Genomic DNA, 17,332 nt, shown 5'->3' with positions numbered 1-17,332 from the left:
TGACTTCAAAAGTTTCGGTGTTCTTTCCCTGAAGCTCAGAAATATTGGCCGAACCATCCCCAATGCTACTTGTGATCTCCCCCTGATTCCTGCTCGCCCTGCTACAGCACCTACGTTCCCATGACAACCTAGGAAAACCCCTGGAATCCACTTTTTGCTGCAGAATCTGTTTGTGAAGGTGCGTATAAAAGGCGGAACATTGCATCACAATGGTCCGAGCGGCTGTGGGGGACGTTTGCCGACCGCTGAAAGGCCCAGGTGTGATCCCGATGTGACCTCGCCTCAGGAGCGTGTTTGTATTCTGGTCGTGCACTTGCATGGTCGTTTTCTTCTCGCTTAACGCATGCTAGCGGCATTTCCCGCAGGCGGCAGACTGCATTCACAACTACACTCCGGTTTACGAGGGTATAATCACCCATCTATTCCCGATATTTAATTGACAGTTTTGTGTACATGCATCCTTGATACATGTAGGCGGCAACAATATCAAGAATATGGCAATGCATCTCCGGGGAAAAAACTCTGCATGAAATATACGTTATAACACCCATGATGCCATGTTTGAGGTGAAATTTTCACCATTCATCTTTCCCCCCTGTCTTCATCATATATCGTGTACTTTTCACTGATAGTCGATCTACTGCTGATAGGTATCACAATATGTTTTACAGATCAGGTAGCCTCCACCAGGCCTTCCTACGGAGCACATGGGGTAAGGGCTCGCAAAATTCGGCAAAAAAAAAGAACTAATTGGCCAGGAAAGTCAGTCCACAGTAAGGTTAACATCTTTCCCTTGCACTTGCCCTCTACTCTTGCAAATGAAAGCCAAACTTCAAATATCATTTCTATAGCCGGCGTCGTTAGTTTGGTGGAAATTACAGATTAGGCCCCGCTGCCCTGACTAACTTCATGATCAATTACAAAGCACTCTGCCAATGTCGCCAAGCCATAAAGAAAACGGGACAAAATATAAAGCCCGAAAAAACGCCGAAAAAACACGTCAAAAACCAGCCGGTGTCGAACCTCTGGTTGGAGCGTATGATGTTCCCTCATCCGTTCCAAGAGCGTGGCGACTGATATGTTAGACGAACACTGATTGGTCATGATCAGTAAGACTTAGGAAATTGTTTCGGAACAGCGGATTGGTCCAAATCGGTATGATTGACACGTCTCTCATTGGCTGATATTAGTTGCCATGACATATTCGTTTGTGTACATCTCGGTCAGCTGAAGTCATAGACGTTCGAAAATCCGTGGTGGAAATAGGCGAACTTTACGCTCCCGAATTTAACCATGGAAAATGCGCCTTTTACGACTAATGAAGGTCTTCAGCAGTTTTTACTGGTGAGTTTGAAACTGTTTGCTTATGATGGATGATTTGTAATGTGATTTTACTGGTACAGAAAGTTAGAAATTGATTAAAAAAACTAACGCATAACTCGGTCTTAAGTTCTGCGAAAGCCAACATGGCCGCTTATGCTTTACACAGTTACGGGTCTACTCTACCTTTGTGCAAAAATGAATATATGTCTGATATCGGATGTTCAATGATGAACAACTGTGTTAGAGCAACCCATATTGTCAATAGAGAAATATTTTGACTAGTTGTAACAAACTGTACACAAATGACAGCATCAGAACAGCGCAAAATTGGCTCACGGTAAATCTGACCAACTTAGTTGCTTGATATGGGAGGCATAGGAAAGTATATACCCAGCATGTGTTGATCATGTCAACAATGTCTGTGGAAGGCCTGAAACGATACTTTTGTGTATACAGTGCTATAGCAAGCAACATTATGTACATTTCTAATATTTTTACAACTTGGGAAGGTATCCAATGCAAACAGGTAGTTTGATAGCAGAAGGGAAGTTTGATAGTGCCATTACCATGCCTTTGCAGTAGTTTACTTGGTTGTGCTCAATTTGTCTTGAGTGTACCATCATTTCTGTTCTTCCAGGTTGGAGGAATACAGGTCAATGAAGACGACTCACTTTATTTCTCGGACAGTGATGCAGAGGAGTTTTTTATGGAGGAGAAAACTGTCCCCAACACCCACACAACGGTGATCCCCCTGACACAAGAGTGGGTGTCTGAGCTCCGGGGGAGCACTGCTGATGATGCTTATGGCCTTTACTTGATCCTGGAGAAATTTCTAGCAAGTCTTTCAGAGTGTGAGATACCTGATACAGATGATGCAGAACAGACTGGGCAGGGAATTGTTTTGCAGTGTGACCCAGGTACTGGACACCAGCAGATGAGTTGTAGATACCAGTGTAGCAAGACAACCAGTGATACAGCGTCTGAGCACATCAGTGATGCAGATATTGCTGAGATCATCCCAAGTGGAGGGGAACAGAACAGTGTTTACCATTTGAAAGTCACTGCTTTGCCTATCAACAAAGTTGCTGGTGACTTGAAGTTGTTGGAGGGATTCACAGGCCAGTATATGCCTGATGACCGTGGAATTGAAGCTTGGCAGTACTTGTCAAGAAGTGAGGCTGGATCAATCTACTATTCTGAGGAGGAGGACTGGATGTCTGAACAGTTGATGTCTGAACGGTTGATAGGACATGATGCCGGTGGTCCTGATAGTGACAGGATTGAAGAGATGCTGGCTCTCCCCACATCCAGTGAATCAGGTGGTCAGCAGAAGTAGGGAGGAGGATCCCATTCAATTGGACCAACAGCCAGACCATGGTCTCGGGGAGGCGTCCTATAGCTATCTCCTGGATCAACAGTACCTCCTGGATCCCTTTGAAGTGGACCAACAGTCAGAAAGTGGTACAGAGGATGGGCATTCTATCTCCTGGATCAACAGTACCTCCTGGATCCCTTTGAAGTGGACCAACAGTCAGAAAGTGGTACAGAGGATGGGGCATTTTATCTCCTGGATCAACAGTACCTCCTGGATCCCTTTGAAGTGAACCAACAGTCAGAAAGTGGTACAGAGGATGGGGCATTTTATCTCCTGGATCAACAGTACCTCCTGGATCCCTTTGAAGTGGACCATCAGTCAAAGAGTGGTATGGACTGTGAGGAGGAGGCATTCTATCTCCTGGATCCCATTGATGTAACTTCTGCACCATTGCATACAACTGACCTTTGCCTAGTTGCATGCTTAAACTGAAAAAGAAAAGGCTATTTCATACAACAGGAAAAAAAGAGAAAGATTTAGAGCACTTTTCAGTTATATTGTAGGCATGAGCTCATTTCTGCTTGAGAGATGCAAATTCTTTTTTCAATGTCTAGCTATAAGATAATGATATACATGGTAAAATTTTTGACTAGTACTGATATCGTGGTTGGTATCTTGACATCAACTGCTGCATTTTTTAGCGAAATCACTAGAGGTCTCCATCACCAAGGTAAGATGCAGGCCACATGTATGATCTCATCATCCTGTCCTTTTCACAGGTCCCAATGTACAAGTGGCAAAACAGCATCCCTGAGCAGGAAGCTGTAGCAGTGAAAAGGTTATCAAGGTACGACCTCTTCTACGGTCCCACACAACGCGCACGATCCCCCAGCTGCCCTCTGATTAGTGCTCGTGGTGACAGTAGGGAACGCAGCCCCCTAATCAGCGACAACTTCGAGGTGAGAATTTCTATGTCTCAGACAGTTAAAAACCTGCAAGGTTTATGTAAATAGTTGAGAGGTTGGTGGATCAGTTTCTTTTAGTAACATACATGTAGAAGGAATAGGAGATGCCCTTCCAATAAAATGAAAGACAGTACTACTGACAAGATGTGCTATCCTTGGATTCAAAGTCAAAGAAGCTAGGAGTCTTGGCACTTGAATGCTAGTGTTGTACATGAACAGATGCATGTAACTGTTACATCTAACGTAATTTGACTGCGTCTCCCATTTGCCAGATTTATTCACTACAGCATATGGCTTTGCAATGCAGTCAAGAAAAAGGCACCAATGTAAGGACCACCAGAAGGTCAAAAGTGCAGACTGTCACCTGGAAGACACATCCTAGTCACAACCAAACACCCTGCATTGTAATTCCCTTACTTGGCTGCCCCTGCTGGCTTCTTCTCATGGGTTTACCCAGCCTTGTCACAGCTGTGGTTGATGTGAAAACGAAAGCTGGGTAAGCTCTTGGAAAAAGCCCACAGGGGCAGTCACACAGACAACCTGTGACAGGGCAGAAAACAACTCTTTCATCAGTAAACATACAAGGTGGAAGACCTGTTCTCTGTTATGTCTGAGGTTGCCATGGGTACTGACATCCAGTTGTCAGGGATACCAAGTGGCTGCCCCCTTTTCTGTGTACCTATCAGTGTGATCCCTAACAGAATGTCCTTCTGATGTTCAGGACAACTTGGTTGGCATCACACTGGTAGGTGCACTGCCCTTTGGAAGAGGTGATGTACTTCTTCCTGAAGTGGGCTTGTTTGTTAGTCAGGTCTTAGATCTTACATGTAGATTTTATCAAATAGGTTTAAGGCTACCATACCGTTAACGCTGACAACTTTTTTATTTCCAATATTTTGTTAGACTGGAATTCAGTATAGCTCTGGGTACTTTCATATTGTACACCGTTACATGTTTATGCCAACGTAAATATAGATTGCCTGTCAAGTGTCTCATGAATTTACACTACTGGTTTACATTCATCATCTTACATTAGAATGCAGCTTTCTCTGCATGTTTACTGGATTCAGATACTGGGGAGCAGAGCTGTGTTGAGTTACATTTAGTACTAGTATTTGAAAACCTGACACTGTAACATTTAATTTGGGCCATGGAAGAAAATACATTCTAAGTGCCTGTAGAGCTCGAAGAGTGCTACCAATGTGGAATTTAAACAGATAAAGAGAGTTCAAAACCAACAGTAGACACATGTACAGATTTTTATTGTACTACACATACAGAAGAGAAAGTACATACATGAGCATATATACATACAAGACTTATTTTGTTGTAGAAGTTGGATTAATTTACAGATCAGAAACTGATGAAGAGGCTTGTACCCTACAAAAATATTGCACCGACTACTATCTGCAGAAAATGTTGTGTAAAAATACAGTACTTTTAGTTGGCCACATAAGGCGATGTTTTGCAACTTGAAACTGAAATGTTTTCAGTTACAGTGCATGACTTTCCTCGAAGCCATCTTCTTACTACATGTATAACATTTTATTGAACGCATGCCAATATTAGACAAAAGAGATTTGAAAATAGTTCCTACAATTGGCGAACAGCTTGTATTTTACTACTGATAAACACTTATACTTGTAAGTTTTCCATGTATTTTTGACAAATCTAAGTGATTACAATACAGCTGCAGTATCATCAGTATATTTGCTCTATTAGTCTACTGTAGAATCAAAATTGAATAAATGAGAGAAGAATCAATGGGTATTGTCATGTAAGCTGAATTCTAAGAAAGATATACCTTTTGATATATTGCAATATGATATTGCAATAAAATTGTGCATTAGTTGGAGCAAGTATGGTACACAAGACACCTATCACTCCTCACTTGCCCCTATTTCTTGGTCTATTATACAATCCCAGCTATATACAATTTCCTCTGCTTGTTTTCCAACATGCAGTTGGAACATTTGAAGAGGGTTTGAAAAGTTTCTTTAAGCCACCCATATCCTAGATACTCTTGTTGACCCAGCTGGCACAGTGTACCACCCTCTCCTTAGCATTATGATGGGATGTGAACAGGGACTTGAACACCTCACTCCTGTTGGGATCGTGGTAAATACTCGACGCCTTCCCTTTGTGTGCACCGTTCGGTTTGGAGCCTCCTCTGGATTTGTCCACTCTGGAAGACGATGCACCATTGGTCAGTTTGGTCAGTTTACTGGGGGGAGGTCCGTCTGTGGCACTGGGCGATGCTCCGTTGGTCAGTTTGCCGGACGGTGGTTTGTCTGGTGAGGAACTACCACTGCTGGAGGAGGCCTCAGCTGGGGCCTTGGACAGAGTCTCTGCCACACTTCTCTTCTGTTTTTTGGATTTCTTCTCAGCCTTGGCCTTCAGCCTACGCTGCTCCATGCGTTCTTTTGCCTGAGGAAGGTCGTCTTCAGCTGGGTTCAAGGTCACCACGTCCTCCTGACTGAGAAAAAAAAAGATAAATTCATTACAGGAAAGGAGTACATGGAACAGTACAGTATACAAAGAAACAGGTGTAAAGATGTGTACATATATAAACATAAAAGACATAACTGTAGGGACACCTGAAAAAAAAAGAAACATGACGCTTTATTGCATCATTTTTATCTACTTGACTTTCATACATGTAATTCCCTTTCCAGTCTTTCAGCTTTATCGTTTTTTTACGTGACAATACATCAGAACAAAAAACAACTAACTGATGTACACAGATAGCTACAACATGTGTACCATATTTTAGTAGCTAGGAATTTCTTATGGAAACTGACATAAAATTACTACTTAAAATGACCCCTGTGGCAACATGTTGAAATGACCCCCTGTGGGAACATGTTGAAATGACCCCCTGTGTTGACGCCTACCTGAAGGCAGCCCCACATTTGTGACATGTCTTGGTCTGGACCTCCTTCAGTGCTCGTTCAGAGAACGCGCAGCCACAGCCCCACAGGAAACAGAACTGATAACGTCCACTCATCTCCAGACCCACCACTGGACAGATGTACTTTGCTGCCTGATGGTCTGCATATGCATCACCTGAAAGAATAGAAGATAAAGGTCAAGGTACATGTAAGACAGCAGATGTTATACCATAGTCTCTTGCATTCACATGTCTCCCTTTATCTTTTTTGTTGAAACAAATGTCTTGACGTTGACAACTTTAAGACTGGAATGACTCTGAGACATCCTTTTAGCTTAACTTCAGACAAGTCTCACTGCTGCTTTGTGAACACTTGCACTTCTTGTATCTTTAACCTGTTAGAAATGGGTAACGTTACTAGTATTATGATTTATCGTATTTTGTAAAGAATAACCAGTAGGTATAAGCCTTAGAATGTATTGTTGGAACCTCACTTCTTAGATGATAGTCGACGATGATAGATAGTCAATGATAGATAGCCATCCTTTCGCAGAATGCAATTAGACTTTTGAAATAAAGGAAAATTAAGTTTTGGGATCCAGAGCGTGAAGTCGTGTTTCCATTTACTCTGTATCATGTTGTGAAAGTCATCTTTGCCGTCATCTGCTAAACATTGTCCTCACACACACACCGCAGCATCTCGAACTATAGAGGACCACCATTCCCTACATGATTTAGGCTTTCATGTAGAAGTCATACATACCACTGTCTGGCTTGCTGTCCTTCCGGGCTGGGTTCTCTGTCAGCTGCAGCTCTTTCACGTCCTTCAGCCCACGGATGTGCTGAATGTTGGGGTTTCCTGACTTGTCCAGCAGGGCTTCCAAGAGTGCCTCCTTGTTGTAGAGATGCCCCATCTCGCAGGCCATGATGGGCGGTCGCAGCGGCTCCTGGCTGAGTGCACAGTGCTGCCATTTAGCCACCATGTCTGCATTCTTGTCTTTCTGTGATGCAAAGGAAGGGATTGGATATTAGCAGTGCAGCAGAACGATTTGGAAATGGAATACATGCCAGTCTACTTTGAAATTAGCCATATACAGGACGGTGCCAGATACAGAATTAGACCTGATTCCACACTCGGAAAATTTTTCTGGACATACGACAGCGATGTACGACAAAGTTGTACGTCTTCGGTGTATGGGGCCTTTTTTTCTAGGGTGTGAATTGGCCCCGCGCATCGCACGACAGGCACTTTTGTGGCCCTTACGACCTCGTCGCACCTTACCTCAAAGGTTGTAAGTCATTGTCGTAAGTCCATAAAAAGTCTTATAGAAGGACATACTGAAGGGTCAAAATTCAATGACTGATGACTGCGATGTATAATTTTTAAAAACAAGTAGACAGCCCATAATTTAGACATAACTCTTCTTCACGTTTCTTGAAGGCAGACAAAAAGAATTATGGGAATGCTGACTTAAGAGAGAATGAATGACATTGAGCTTTTTTTTGTGAGTGTATTACCACTATTATATGGCCGCAAGACTTTTGTACTAAGATGTTTGACAACAAATTTTATCAAGAAATTTTGTCAGGTCATCCAACAGGAAACATTCTTGATATTACATGTAACAAAGTTAATCCTAGAAACCAACAGACACTACGAATGTATGATGTGTCGCTGTTTTCCTTAGTTATATGATGTGTATCCAGAACTTAATTTTCTTTTGACTTGATCGAGGACACAGTTTACGTATAAAGAGGAAAACATCTAAATCCAACAGAAGAGCACACTTCCTCAGCGTCCGGGTGATCCCCTGGTGGAATAGCCTACCCGAGACAGTAGTGGTTTCTCCCAGCATAAACTGTTTCAAGGAGAGGCTGGACAGGCTCATGCGGAAACACAAGGTGTACTTTGACTTCCGAGCTCTAGACAACCCCCACAAACTGGAAATGACTGTGACATAAAAGTGAAGAGCGGCCTAAAATGGAACCAGCCGATTCCTACCTGGCCGAAGAAACTCTACTCTACTCTACTCTTCTGCGACACTTGGTGGGGAGGGGGGCAACTTCCCTTTCTGAGACGTTTGAAAGTATAGAGTCTATAGACGCCATATAAACCGTTTAAAACAAACCTGTTCTGGCTTTTTCTTCATCCTGACGAGTTCATCCCTCTTTGGGATTGTTCCTCCGTCACATCCCATGTTGTTTTTGCTTCAAATTCGCTAAATAATCCAGAAAAAGTTGGCTGGAATTTTTCAGACTTCCCTGTCCCTGCTTCTGGTGCAACTAGTCGGGCAGGTCACGTGACCATAATCATACAGCACCAACTCAACACATATCAATACGCTAATACACAAAAAATGAAACACTTTATGAATATAGAGACAAAGAAATTCATTTTTTTGGCATTCTTAAAAAAGATTCTTAGGTTCAATATTCATACTAGTAAATGTGAGGAACGCAAAGAAAAATGTGAGGAGAATAATCCTGGAGTTATTTTCTCCAAGCGGCAGTACCGCCATGTTTTCCGGGTGTGAACCGCCGTCGCCATTTTCGCCCCTCGAAAATTTGTAACATTTTGAGGAGATTGTCGTCATTTATGGGCGGATTTTACCGGGAAAATCCAACAAACAACAGCCTTTGAAGGGATTGATCGTTACAAGGGGGTTTCTTTCTGACGTTCCGGGGAGATTTGTTCCGACCAAGGTGAGTCTATCGGCGGTAGGATCGGTTTTACTGCGGCATCGATGAACCTGATCGCTCATATCGCTTGTCACAAGACAAAAAAAATTCAACCGCTAAAATTTTTTAAACGCTTAGAATATTCTCTGCATTAATCGGTGTTGTGAATTTTTGTAGTACTATTTAGGTAGATTTTTTAAAAGTTCGATGACTCATTCGATATGATTTGAATTTGATTGCTGTGGTATAAATTGCTTGATCGGGTTTGGGCGGGCGGAAAATTTGGTTAACCTTTGAACCGTTGATGTGTCTAAATGGTCTGGGGAGGGGGGCGAAAAGTTTCAAAACATTTCCGTCTGCTTTTTTCAACAACGGTGTATTGAGTAGAGTAGAGTTGTTGCAGCCCGTAAGGAACTCCACTGAACAATACTACACAAAAATGTTGCATCTAGACCACGTTTAGAGCAGCAGGGTGCTTTGTTTTTGTGACATGAAACATATCAAATAATCACAGGAACTTGCAGAACTGTCAAACAAACAAAACTATCCTGAAACAGTGGGTAGATTTTTGTGTGTGCTATTTCACAGTTTCGTTTTAGACAGCCTGGTGAAGCTGACGTTAGTTTCATTTACTACAAATGAAAAAGTTGTAACCTCAACCCATCATTTTTCACTATTTGATAGGTGTTCTCATTTGTTTATTCTTTTGATTAATCAATATTATTATTAGGTTGACCAATGGTAGTGGAGGAGGAAAGCCAGCATGTTCCACCGCCACGAAGCGCACCGTCCACTGGGATGTCATCGCGGGAACTGTGTGAGAACGACGACCTGGCGACCTCCATAGTCCTGGACCCATACTTGGGCTTCATGACACACAAGATGAACACCAGGTAGGAAAGCTGTAGAGTATAGTCAAGTAGAATGCTAGAAATCAGGGATGGTCACTGTTACAGTGTTAGTGTTACCATTCAGCAAAGTATAGCCTATCAATATATATTTTAGAGGTTGGTGGTCTGGCATCCAGGCTAAGCAAAATACTGTGTTTATTTTCTTGTGTGGTTGCATTGTTTGCATTCAAACAGCCCACAGGTTATACGAGCGATCACTGTTTTTGTTTACATCCGGGGTTTCCGACGACCAGGACGTCAGCTGATTGGATTACTAATTAGTATTTAGATAATTAGATCAAATTATAGATTGATATGTAAATCAATATTTTGTCTACCACCAGCTTTTTGCCTGCCACTGTCACCATGACATCATTGCAATTGCTCTTGTTTAGAAATGTTATGCCGGTATGAAACATGTGAAACATAGTCAATATAGTCTTCTCACACTTGCACAGCCTCTTTCTGGCTGATTATAAGCCATTATGGAATCTTTGCTCCCTGGACTGTTACTTGAGTTGTCTTGTCATCTGTCTTGCTTACCTATGCACTCCGACACTTCTCTTACTCTCTGTAGCCCTTCACCCTTGTACAGACGGTAAGTGCATGCATTCTTAAAGTAATTAGATTTCGGTATACATTTGCCACATCCTTGTGATTTTACATGCAAATTTCAAAGGTTGTCTCTCCTAGATCTAGGTTAGTTAGTCGTATCTTTCGCTTCCACAAAAATGCTTTGTGTTCAAAAGGCAGTTGTAGACAAATTGATGTGGGTTGTGAAGGATGCTAGTTTTTTTATTTTTCATGCTATTCTGTTATGTCGGTTTCTTTGTAACCTTTTTCTTTGTACACCTAAGGTTTCGCCCAGTGCGTCCAGGCAAGAGCGAGGATCACAAACAGATCCTGGAGAAGCTGCGGAAGTCTGGGAACACGGAGAAGGCCTTCACAGACCTGACACAGGGAGAGTGGATCTGGAAATACCTCCAGCACAAGACTCAGCACCAGAAGAAAATATTCAAGACACATGTAGGTCCCAGCATGAACATGTGTATACTAACTTCAAACTTGTATTATCAACATAGCAGCACATGGTACGCAATGTAGACAGTACTGAATTATGTTAATCTTTTATAGGATAGAAATCTATATTATAAGCAAAACAGCATTACATCAATAAACAAAACTGACCAAGACTTAAATAAAATCCACAGAATTAAAAGTTTGATACATCAACAACCTTTAGAAGAATCTCAGACAATGAGCGTTGAGAACAGCATTAATCTAGGTGTTCAAGATCTCTAACGGCTCTCATGACAAAGAAGTTTTTGTTACTCTATGGCTCGATCTTCTATTTGTTATTTACTCTTAACATACTCATGCTCACCATGTTTGTCTAAGCAGCTGTTCACAAAGCATATGTTTTACCCTGTTCCCAGGTTGTCCGTTACCTGCACATGTTCCATCCTGACGCTGGGTTTGAGGTAGTCCCCTGTGACAGATACTCCTTGGAGAAGCATGGAGCCAAGATTCTTGCTACCAAGGCCTGGTGAGTTCCTCAAAAGAAAAACACTATTTCAGTTACTGCTTACAAGGTGGTATATTCTTAAGATGTAGGGTGGTGATATCTTATGGAGGGAAACATCAAGAAACAAGATTTCTCCACAAAAGGAAAATATTTGTAACATGACACAAGTGATGGATTTCAAACACGAGGCCTCTGACATTATGTCCTATCATAGAGGACTTCCCTAGGTACTCATTTACACCTGAGTCGAGTGGGGAAAATAGGTGTTAAATGCCCTTTGTCATTTGGGCCTGCTAGGGTTTTGATCCAGACCCTTTTGGTTCGAATTCTAAGCCCTAACCACAAGACCACCATGCACCTATTGCAATTCAAACGGATGTTGTTTCTGTAATCCCAGGACAAAGAACGAGAAGATCCCCATGTTGGTGGGCTGTATTGCGGAGATAACGGCAGAGGAGGAGAACCAGCTGCTGCAGCCGGGGGTGAACGACTTCAGCGTCATGTTCTCCACACGCAAGAACTGTGCGCAGCTGTGGCTGGGACCCGCCGCCTTCATCAACCACGGTACACTTCAGCTGCACGGAATGTCATGTGATTGTTACGTGATACATGTAGTGCTGCAGTAGTAAAGTGTGAATACTAAAGGGTACACTTGTCACACATTAGGATACGATGGTACATGTCAGCTGCATGGAATGGTCATGTGATTGTGCTGTAACACTTTACTGTAGTAATATTGTGTTAGAAGAGAGACCACGACTGTATGCTTTAATTGCTGGTATACAAATCACTTTATTCAAATGTCAGAACGGCATAGGCCGGTCCATGTTCGAACAGCCAGTTTAATGTAAAGAGGGCCAGTGGTGGCAACACATACTCTATAGTGTTCAGCCATTGTTACGAACGGGATGGCTGAACACTATAGAGTATGTGTCCCCACCACTGGCCCTTGTTGCTGTATAGTGTAAAAACTAAAAGGTACACTTGTCACACATTAGGATACTCAAATTCAAATAAATATAAGAATACATATCTGCTGTAAGGATGAGGTACTGAGGGCCTCTGTGTACATGTATTACCAGGTGCATAGATGCAACTTCAAGTTTATATTTATGATATAATCAGAATCAGATGCTAGTAAGCTTGTAGCGAATAATTTACTTTGACTGATGCCACCAAAGTTGACAAATTTCCTTTTCATTTTGCAGATTGCAGGTCAAATTGCAAGGTAAGAGTTAATTGTAATTCTTAATGTGCTCGCTTACATGTATGTAGCCATTTAAGTATTCTGAAAAGCATGAAAAGTACTTTCTGGAGTTTGATTTAAAGATAATCATTCATGAGAAAATTGGAACAGTTCAAAGTAGGTTGATGGCAACCATAAGGGAATGTAGACATAATGACATGCATGTCAAATTTTGTTTACTACATTTAAGTCGGTCACATGTATTTTACTTACAATTACATTGAGGAGACCTTATCAAGTATCAAGTAAGTACATGTATTTTACCAGGACACTTGTTATTCTTTGTGCCCAGTTCGTGTCCACTGGCCGTGACACGGCGTGCGTGAAGGTCCTGCGAGACATTGAGGCTGGCGAGGAGATCACTTGTTATTACGGGGAGGGTTTCTTCGGTGACAACAACTCGTACTGCGAGTGTGAGACTTGTGAAAGGTGAGTCAGGAACAGGACTTGTGTTGAATTGTAAGACATATATATAGGCCTACCTTTTGTAAAAAAAGATGAAGTGAAATGTAGCATGTAATTGCCTTGCGTCCAGAGTATGTAATATGTTGATGTTTTTGTCAATGGTGAAGGTTTTGAGTATAGTGACTTAACCTGACTTATGTCGTGTAGCTAGTAGCTAGAAGATATGCCAAAAATAACTGGATAAAATTTTGAAACAGCCAAAATTTTATTCAGTTGCTTGAGTAACTATTTTGGCATATCTTATTACCTTCATCAAAGTAGGTAGAAGAATTTGCATGGCCTGTAACAAGGTGCGGTATTTTTGATCTTTTTTCTTCTTCAGTGAATGAATACTGATGATAACTAAGTTATTTTTGTTACCCAGGAGAGGGACAGGAGCCTTTGCTTCCAAAGAAGGCAACAAGGAAAAAGTCCACAACACTAAGTACGGTCTGCGTGAAACCGACAAGAGAATACAACGGCTCCGTAAAGGCAGCAGTGCTACGCCTACCTGCAATATGAGCGACAAAGCTTCCACAAGAAATACGAAGTTTAGTTCAAGAAGGACCTTGGGAGGCGGCGTTGACGTGAACACAAGTGGACCATACAAGATAACCAAGTATGACCGTGAACTTCTAGAAGCACAGGGCATCAAGATTCCAGAAGCTAAGGTAGTTTTGACCAGAAGCGTCCTCCCGGAAAAAATGAATGGTTCAATAAACCTAACTTCTCTCAACATGAGGGAAGGGGGAAGGAGGACAACCCGAAGAAGGCTGTCCGCCGTAGGCAATTCCTCAGTGCCTGACAAACTGGATGCTACTAGTGATAAAGATGGTGTCCTCAGCAGAGTCATGTCTATGCCTGTTCCATCTAGGAAGAGACAGGTTGGGAGGAAGCGTTCTGTGTCGCCTCCTAAACTGAGAACTCACAAGGATGAAAATATGGAAGTGATTACTGACAGGGGACAGCTAGTTACAGACGCTTCTTTGTTACCTCAGAAGGAAGCAGACTTAGTCGCTAAGACTTCACAAGAAGATGTGAAAGGCACAAGTTCAGACTGTGAAGACTTCGTCCCAGAAGACCATGGCCGTGCTACGGACATGTCTACAGCCGCTGTGGAGAAGATGAGGAAAAGAGCTGCTAAGGAGAGGAGGAGGAGGAGACGAGAGGCCAGGAGGAACGGTACAGACATGAATGGGAGGAAATTCTCACCCAATAGAACTAAGTACGATTCTCAGTTGATAACAGAGAATGGAAAGTTACCGAAAGTGACGATCAGACTACGAAGTCGAAACTACCCGGAGATCATTGGAAGGACAGAAGCTAGTCGTGGAACCGAGAGTGAAGTGCTTGATAGAAGAACTGCTGACAACTATACTCAACAAGGAAGGAAAGATTGGGCGCCAGCTAGCTATGCTGTGGGTGGAGGCACAAGCAACCCAAAGCCAAGTGCAAATACCTCTTCCACTGGTCGGCCTAAACTTAAGATCAAACTCTGTCGGCCGAATGGAGAGTTCCAAGTGGAACAGAATGGCGGGAATGCCCCGGGCATCACAGAGTTAGGACTGGCACCTTCACAGTTCTATGGCAGAGACAGAGAGAGTTTGAATCAAGGGGTGGAGTTTAAGAATAGTTCAGGGGTCACTAGAGTAGATTATACTCACATTTCAGGAGTATCCAGGGACCAAGAGGTAGAGTTCAAAGACAGTTCTGGGTCCACTAGGGGTCGAGGGGCAAGGTTCAGAGACAGTTCAGGGGTCACAGGTCAATCCCCAGGATTTAACAGGAGGAGAAAGTGTAGCGGTGGAAGTGAGTGCTGCTCTGAGGAGTGTGTCGCCAGCAGGGCGAAGAAGTTGCGACTGATTGTTGGCAATGACTCCATCGATATCGATTTGGCGTCCAGAAACCGTGAAGTGAATGGAAGGAGCGGCACTTGAGTGGAAACCTGAAAAATTGACTAGTGTTTTGTGCAAATTATGGTCACCGTTCAATGTATAGCTTGTCTCAAAAATGTGTGTCTATGTGAATGTTTTCTGTCTAACTGCGCCTTGAAAGCGCAACAGTACTAGTAGTTCTGCAATATTTGAAAGAAACGTTTTATAAAGTTGGAACACAAATGGTTTACAGGGCTGTCTCAAAACACCTCAATTTTAATGCAAAATACCTGTAACTTGGTAGACTTATGGACCATTCTTCCAAAAGAAACAGGTTACCATGCCTAAAGCTCGTCAACAAATTAACTTGAACCTACCAGGTCATATTCCTTGTTAAAAGCTTTCCTTGAATAAAGTTTTTCTTGAATATACAGTTGTAGATATCAGTGAGGTTGTTTAACAATCGTGCAAATTTCTTCCTACTCACAATCACAAGCTCACCATCCTAAGGTCAGCTTTTCCTACTTGGTCTTATTTTCGGCTTTAGTTAAGCTGTATTTTAGATGAATTTTAGAGGATGTAAAATAGTGTATAGATATGTGTGGAAGAAGCTGTTGTTATGTTAGTACTGTAGAAGTTGTCAGGTGCTCTGTGTGGGTGTTTTCCACAGATGTTTCGGTATGAAATCCTAGTCCAGATGAAAAGAAACGAAATGATCTTGCAAAATTAAGAATTTCTGAATATCTTGTTATTTTCTTGGTGAAAGGAATATTGGTGTAAGGAGAAGGCATGGTGTTTGTAGGCAAAAGTAAACTCCAATGGGAATTCATGTCTTGAGTTTTAAGATTATGTGATTTGTACGTTTTCACACCACCAGATTTAGCACTACAAGAAATGGATGTGGGTTCGTTTGATATCCTCATACTTGATTCGGTTTTGCATGTGCTGAATTTAGAAAAGAGCTCATCTCTGAGACTCATAGAGGTTGACAAATCAGTTGTCTGCTTTTAATTGGAGCACCTTGTTGAAATATAAATATGTTCTCCCTTCACCATTTGGTCCATAGAATTGTACATAGTATTTTAATGTAATTATTTGAATCAGGGGTGCCAATGTACTGTGGTACTCTGCAAAGTTATAGTGTGTTAGCAGAAACACTGCCCGTCTGTTTTGACTGATTTAACTTTTTCTTGACAGGTGGTCTGTGTAGCCATCTTGTCTCCTGCAATCTCTTAGAAGTTGCTGACACTCTTGTGTTGAAATATCATAGTTCTGTAATAAATTGTAAAAATGTAAATAAAGAATACATGTACTGTGTCTAGCTGTGTGATGTTTTCCTCTTCGGAATGTTAAAATAGCTCATCACCATAGATATGGTCATACAGAATAGCCTTCGTACCAGTTATCAGTGTCCTTGTCAGTTCCTTTATGTGCTTCGTTTTGATTTATTGGAAAAATGAAATAACTTTTTTCTTCAGTAAGAGTTTTCCTATAAATAGTTTCTTCCAATTCAGCTGCATGCTTTTAGTGTAATGTGTCAAGAGCTCTGAACATAGATATCTGCTTTATGAATTTTGACCTTACTTTATACTATTGAATGTTGAAAATGCAACAATAAAACGTTAATGAGCAAGAAGACCAAGCCATTTCAAACTTTTTTGCACTTAACATGCACACCTGGTAGACAGCTCCACCAAAATATGCTTGTTTATTGTCAGGAATCAACTAAGGAATTGGTTGATCGATGTGTCTGCCTATACTAGCATTTTGTATCTGGTAATAAAGCTCATACCTCACTGTACTGGACTCACAGCACGTTGGCGGCCTCGCTGCCTCCTAAATTGGATTTGTGTTACCCTTGACTTTATAGTGGGAATAGCATGCAAAAACGTGCAAGTATGACTAAAAAATAAGTAAACACACAAAGCGTAAAAATATTCGATTCGTTGAGAGCTCTGTCAACGTGCTGCTGGTCCAGTGTCAGCAAGGAGGTGGAGTCAGGTACTCTCCAAGCAGAGGTTGAATGGGCAGATCGTCACCGTTTTATCATATGCCGTCATTTTTTGTCGCTAGCCCATTAGCCGTTAGAATGGGCTAGCGACAAAAAATGACGGCATATGATAAAACGGTGACGATCTGCCCATTCAACCTCTGCTTGGAGAGTAGAGTGAGGGGCTTACG

General features: G+C 42.0%; 3 protein-coding genes across 5 annotated transcripts; 2 read left to right on the top strand and 1 right to left on the bottom strand.

Annotated features, from left to right (window-relative positions):
• On the top strand, window positions 1-5,013 carry LOC136430115 (uncharacterized). 2 transcript variants are annotated; one of them, XR_010754846.1, is made up of 5 exons: window positions 1-178; window positions 672-712; window positions 1,961-3,073; window positions 3,418-3,597; window positions 3,876-5,013. XR_010754846.1 is itself a non-coding variant. In XM_066420431.1 (2 exons), the coding sequence occupies exons 1-2, from the start codon at window positions 1,294-1,296 to the stop codon at window positions 2,657-2,659; spliced, it is 750 nt and encodes a 249-aa protein (XP_066276528.1). In that variant the 5' UTR covers window positions 1,128-1,293; the 3' UTR covers window positions 2,660-2,965. The 2 variants fall into 2 exon arrangements, 1 of the variants encoding a protein (XP_066276528.1); XM_066420431.1 differs by lacking the exons at window positions 1-178; window positions 672-712; window positions 3,418-3,597; window positions 3,876-5,013 and adding an exon at window positions 1,128-1,344 and having other exon boundaries at window positions 1,961-2,965.
• Window positions 4,845-8,808, bottom strand: LOC136430114 (replication termination factor 2-like). Its single transcript, XM_066420429.1, has 4 exons — window positions 8,623-8,808; window positions 7,257-7,494; window positions 6,498-6,669; window positions 4,845-6,079 (listed from the first exon to the last, which is right to left on the bottom strand). Exons 1-4 carry the CDS (start codon window positions 8,689-8,691, stop codon window positions 5,617-5,619), a joined length of 942 nt encoding a protein of 313 aa, XP_066276526.1. The 5' UTR covers window positions 8,692-8,808; the 3' UTR covers window positions 4,845-5,616.
• A 200-nt stretch (window positions 8,809-9,008) lies between these two features.
• On the top strand, window positions 9,009-16,468 carry LOC136430111 (histone-lysine N-methyltransferase KMT5B-like). Of its 2 annotated transcripts, XM_066420424.1 has the most exons (8): window positions 9,009-9,196; window positions 9,903-10,065; window positions 10,920-11,088; window positions 11,499-11,608; window positions 11,985-12,151; window positions 12,796-12,815; window positions 13,126-13,262; window positions 13,663-16,468. In XM_066420424.1, exons 2-8 carry the CDS (start codon window positions 9,911-9,913, stop codon window positions 15,212-15,214), a joined length of 2,310 nt encoding a protein of 769 aa, XP_066276521.1. In that variant the 5' UTR covers window positions 9,009-9,196; window positions 9,903-9,910; the 3' UTR covers window positions 15,215-16,468. The 2 variants fall into 2 exon arrangements, with proteins under 2 accessions (XP_066276521.1, XP_066276522.1); XM_066420425.1 differs by lacking the exons at window positions 9,009-9,196; window positions 9,903-10,065 and adding an exon at window positions 10,135-10,660.
• The last annotated feature ends 864 nt before the right edge of the window (window positions 16,469-17,332 follow it).

This window comes from Branchiostoma lanceolatum, chromosome 3, assembly GCF_035083965.1.
Source record: "Branchiostoma lanceolatum isolate klBraLanc5 chromosome 3, klBraLanc5.hap2, whole genome shotgun sequence".
In the NCBI taxonomy this organism is placed as follows: Eukaryota; Metazoa; Chordata; class Leptocardii; order Amphioxiformes; family Branchiostomatidae; genus Branchiostoma; species Branchiostoma lanceolatum.
The sequence above is the reverse complement of the archived record's forward strand: the minus strand, read 5'-3'. Positions and strand labels throughout refer to the sequence as shown.

Excerpts from the sequence above, each read along its gene's own strand:
- LOC136430115 (XM_066420431.1), top strand. The coding sequence starts at position 1,294 with ATGGAAAATGCGCCTTTTACGACTAATGAAGGTCTTCAGCAGTTTTTA. Across the intron at positions 1,345-1,960 it reads GTCTTCAGCAGTTTTTACTG|GTTGGAGGAATACAGGTCAA; the intron begins GTGAGTTTGAAA and ends CTGTTCTTCCAG.
- LOC136430114 (XM_066420429.1), bottom strand. The coding sequence starts at position 8,691 with ATGGGATGTGACGGAGGAACAATCCCAAAGAGGGATGAACTCGTCAGG. Across the intron at positions 7,495-8,622 it reads TGAAGAAAAAGCCAGAACAG|AAAGACAAGAATGCAGACAT; the intron begins GTTTGTTTTAAA and ends TTTGCATCACAG. Across the intron at positions 6,080-6,497 it reads AAATGTGGGGCTGCCTTCAG|TCAGGAGGACGTGGTGACCT; the intron begins GTAGGCGTCAAC and ends TTTTTTTCTCAG.
- LOC136430111 (XM_066420424.1), top strand. The coding sequence starts at position 9,911 with ATGGTAGTGGAGGAGGAAAGCCAGCATGTTCCACCGCCACGAAGCGCA. Across the intron at positions 11,609-11,984 it reads ATTCTTGCTACCAAGGCCTG|GACAAAGAACGAGAAGATCC; the intron begins GTGAGTTCCTCA and ends CTGTAATCCCAG. Across the intron at positions 12,152-12,795 it reads CGCCGCCTTCATCAACCACG|ATTGCAGGTCAAATTGCAAG; the intron begins GTACACTTCAGC and ends TTCATTTTGCAG.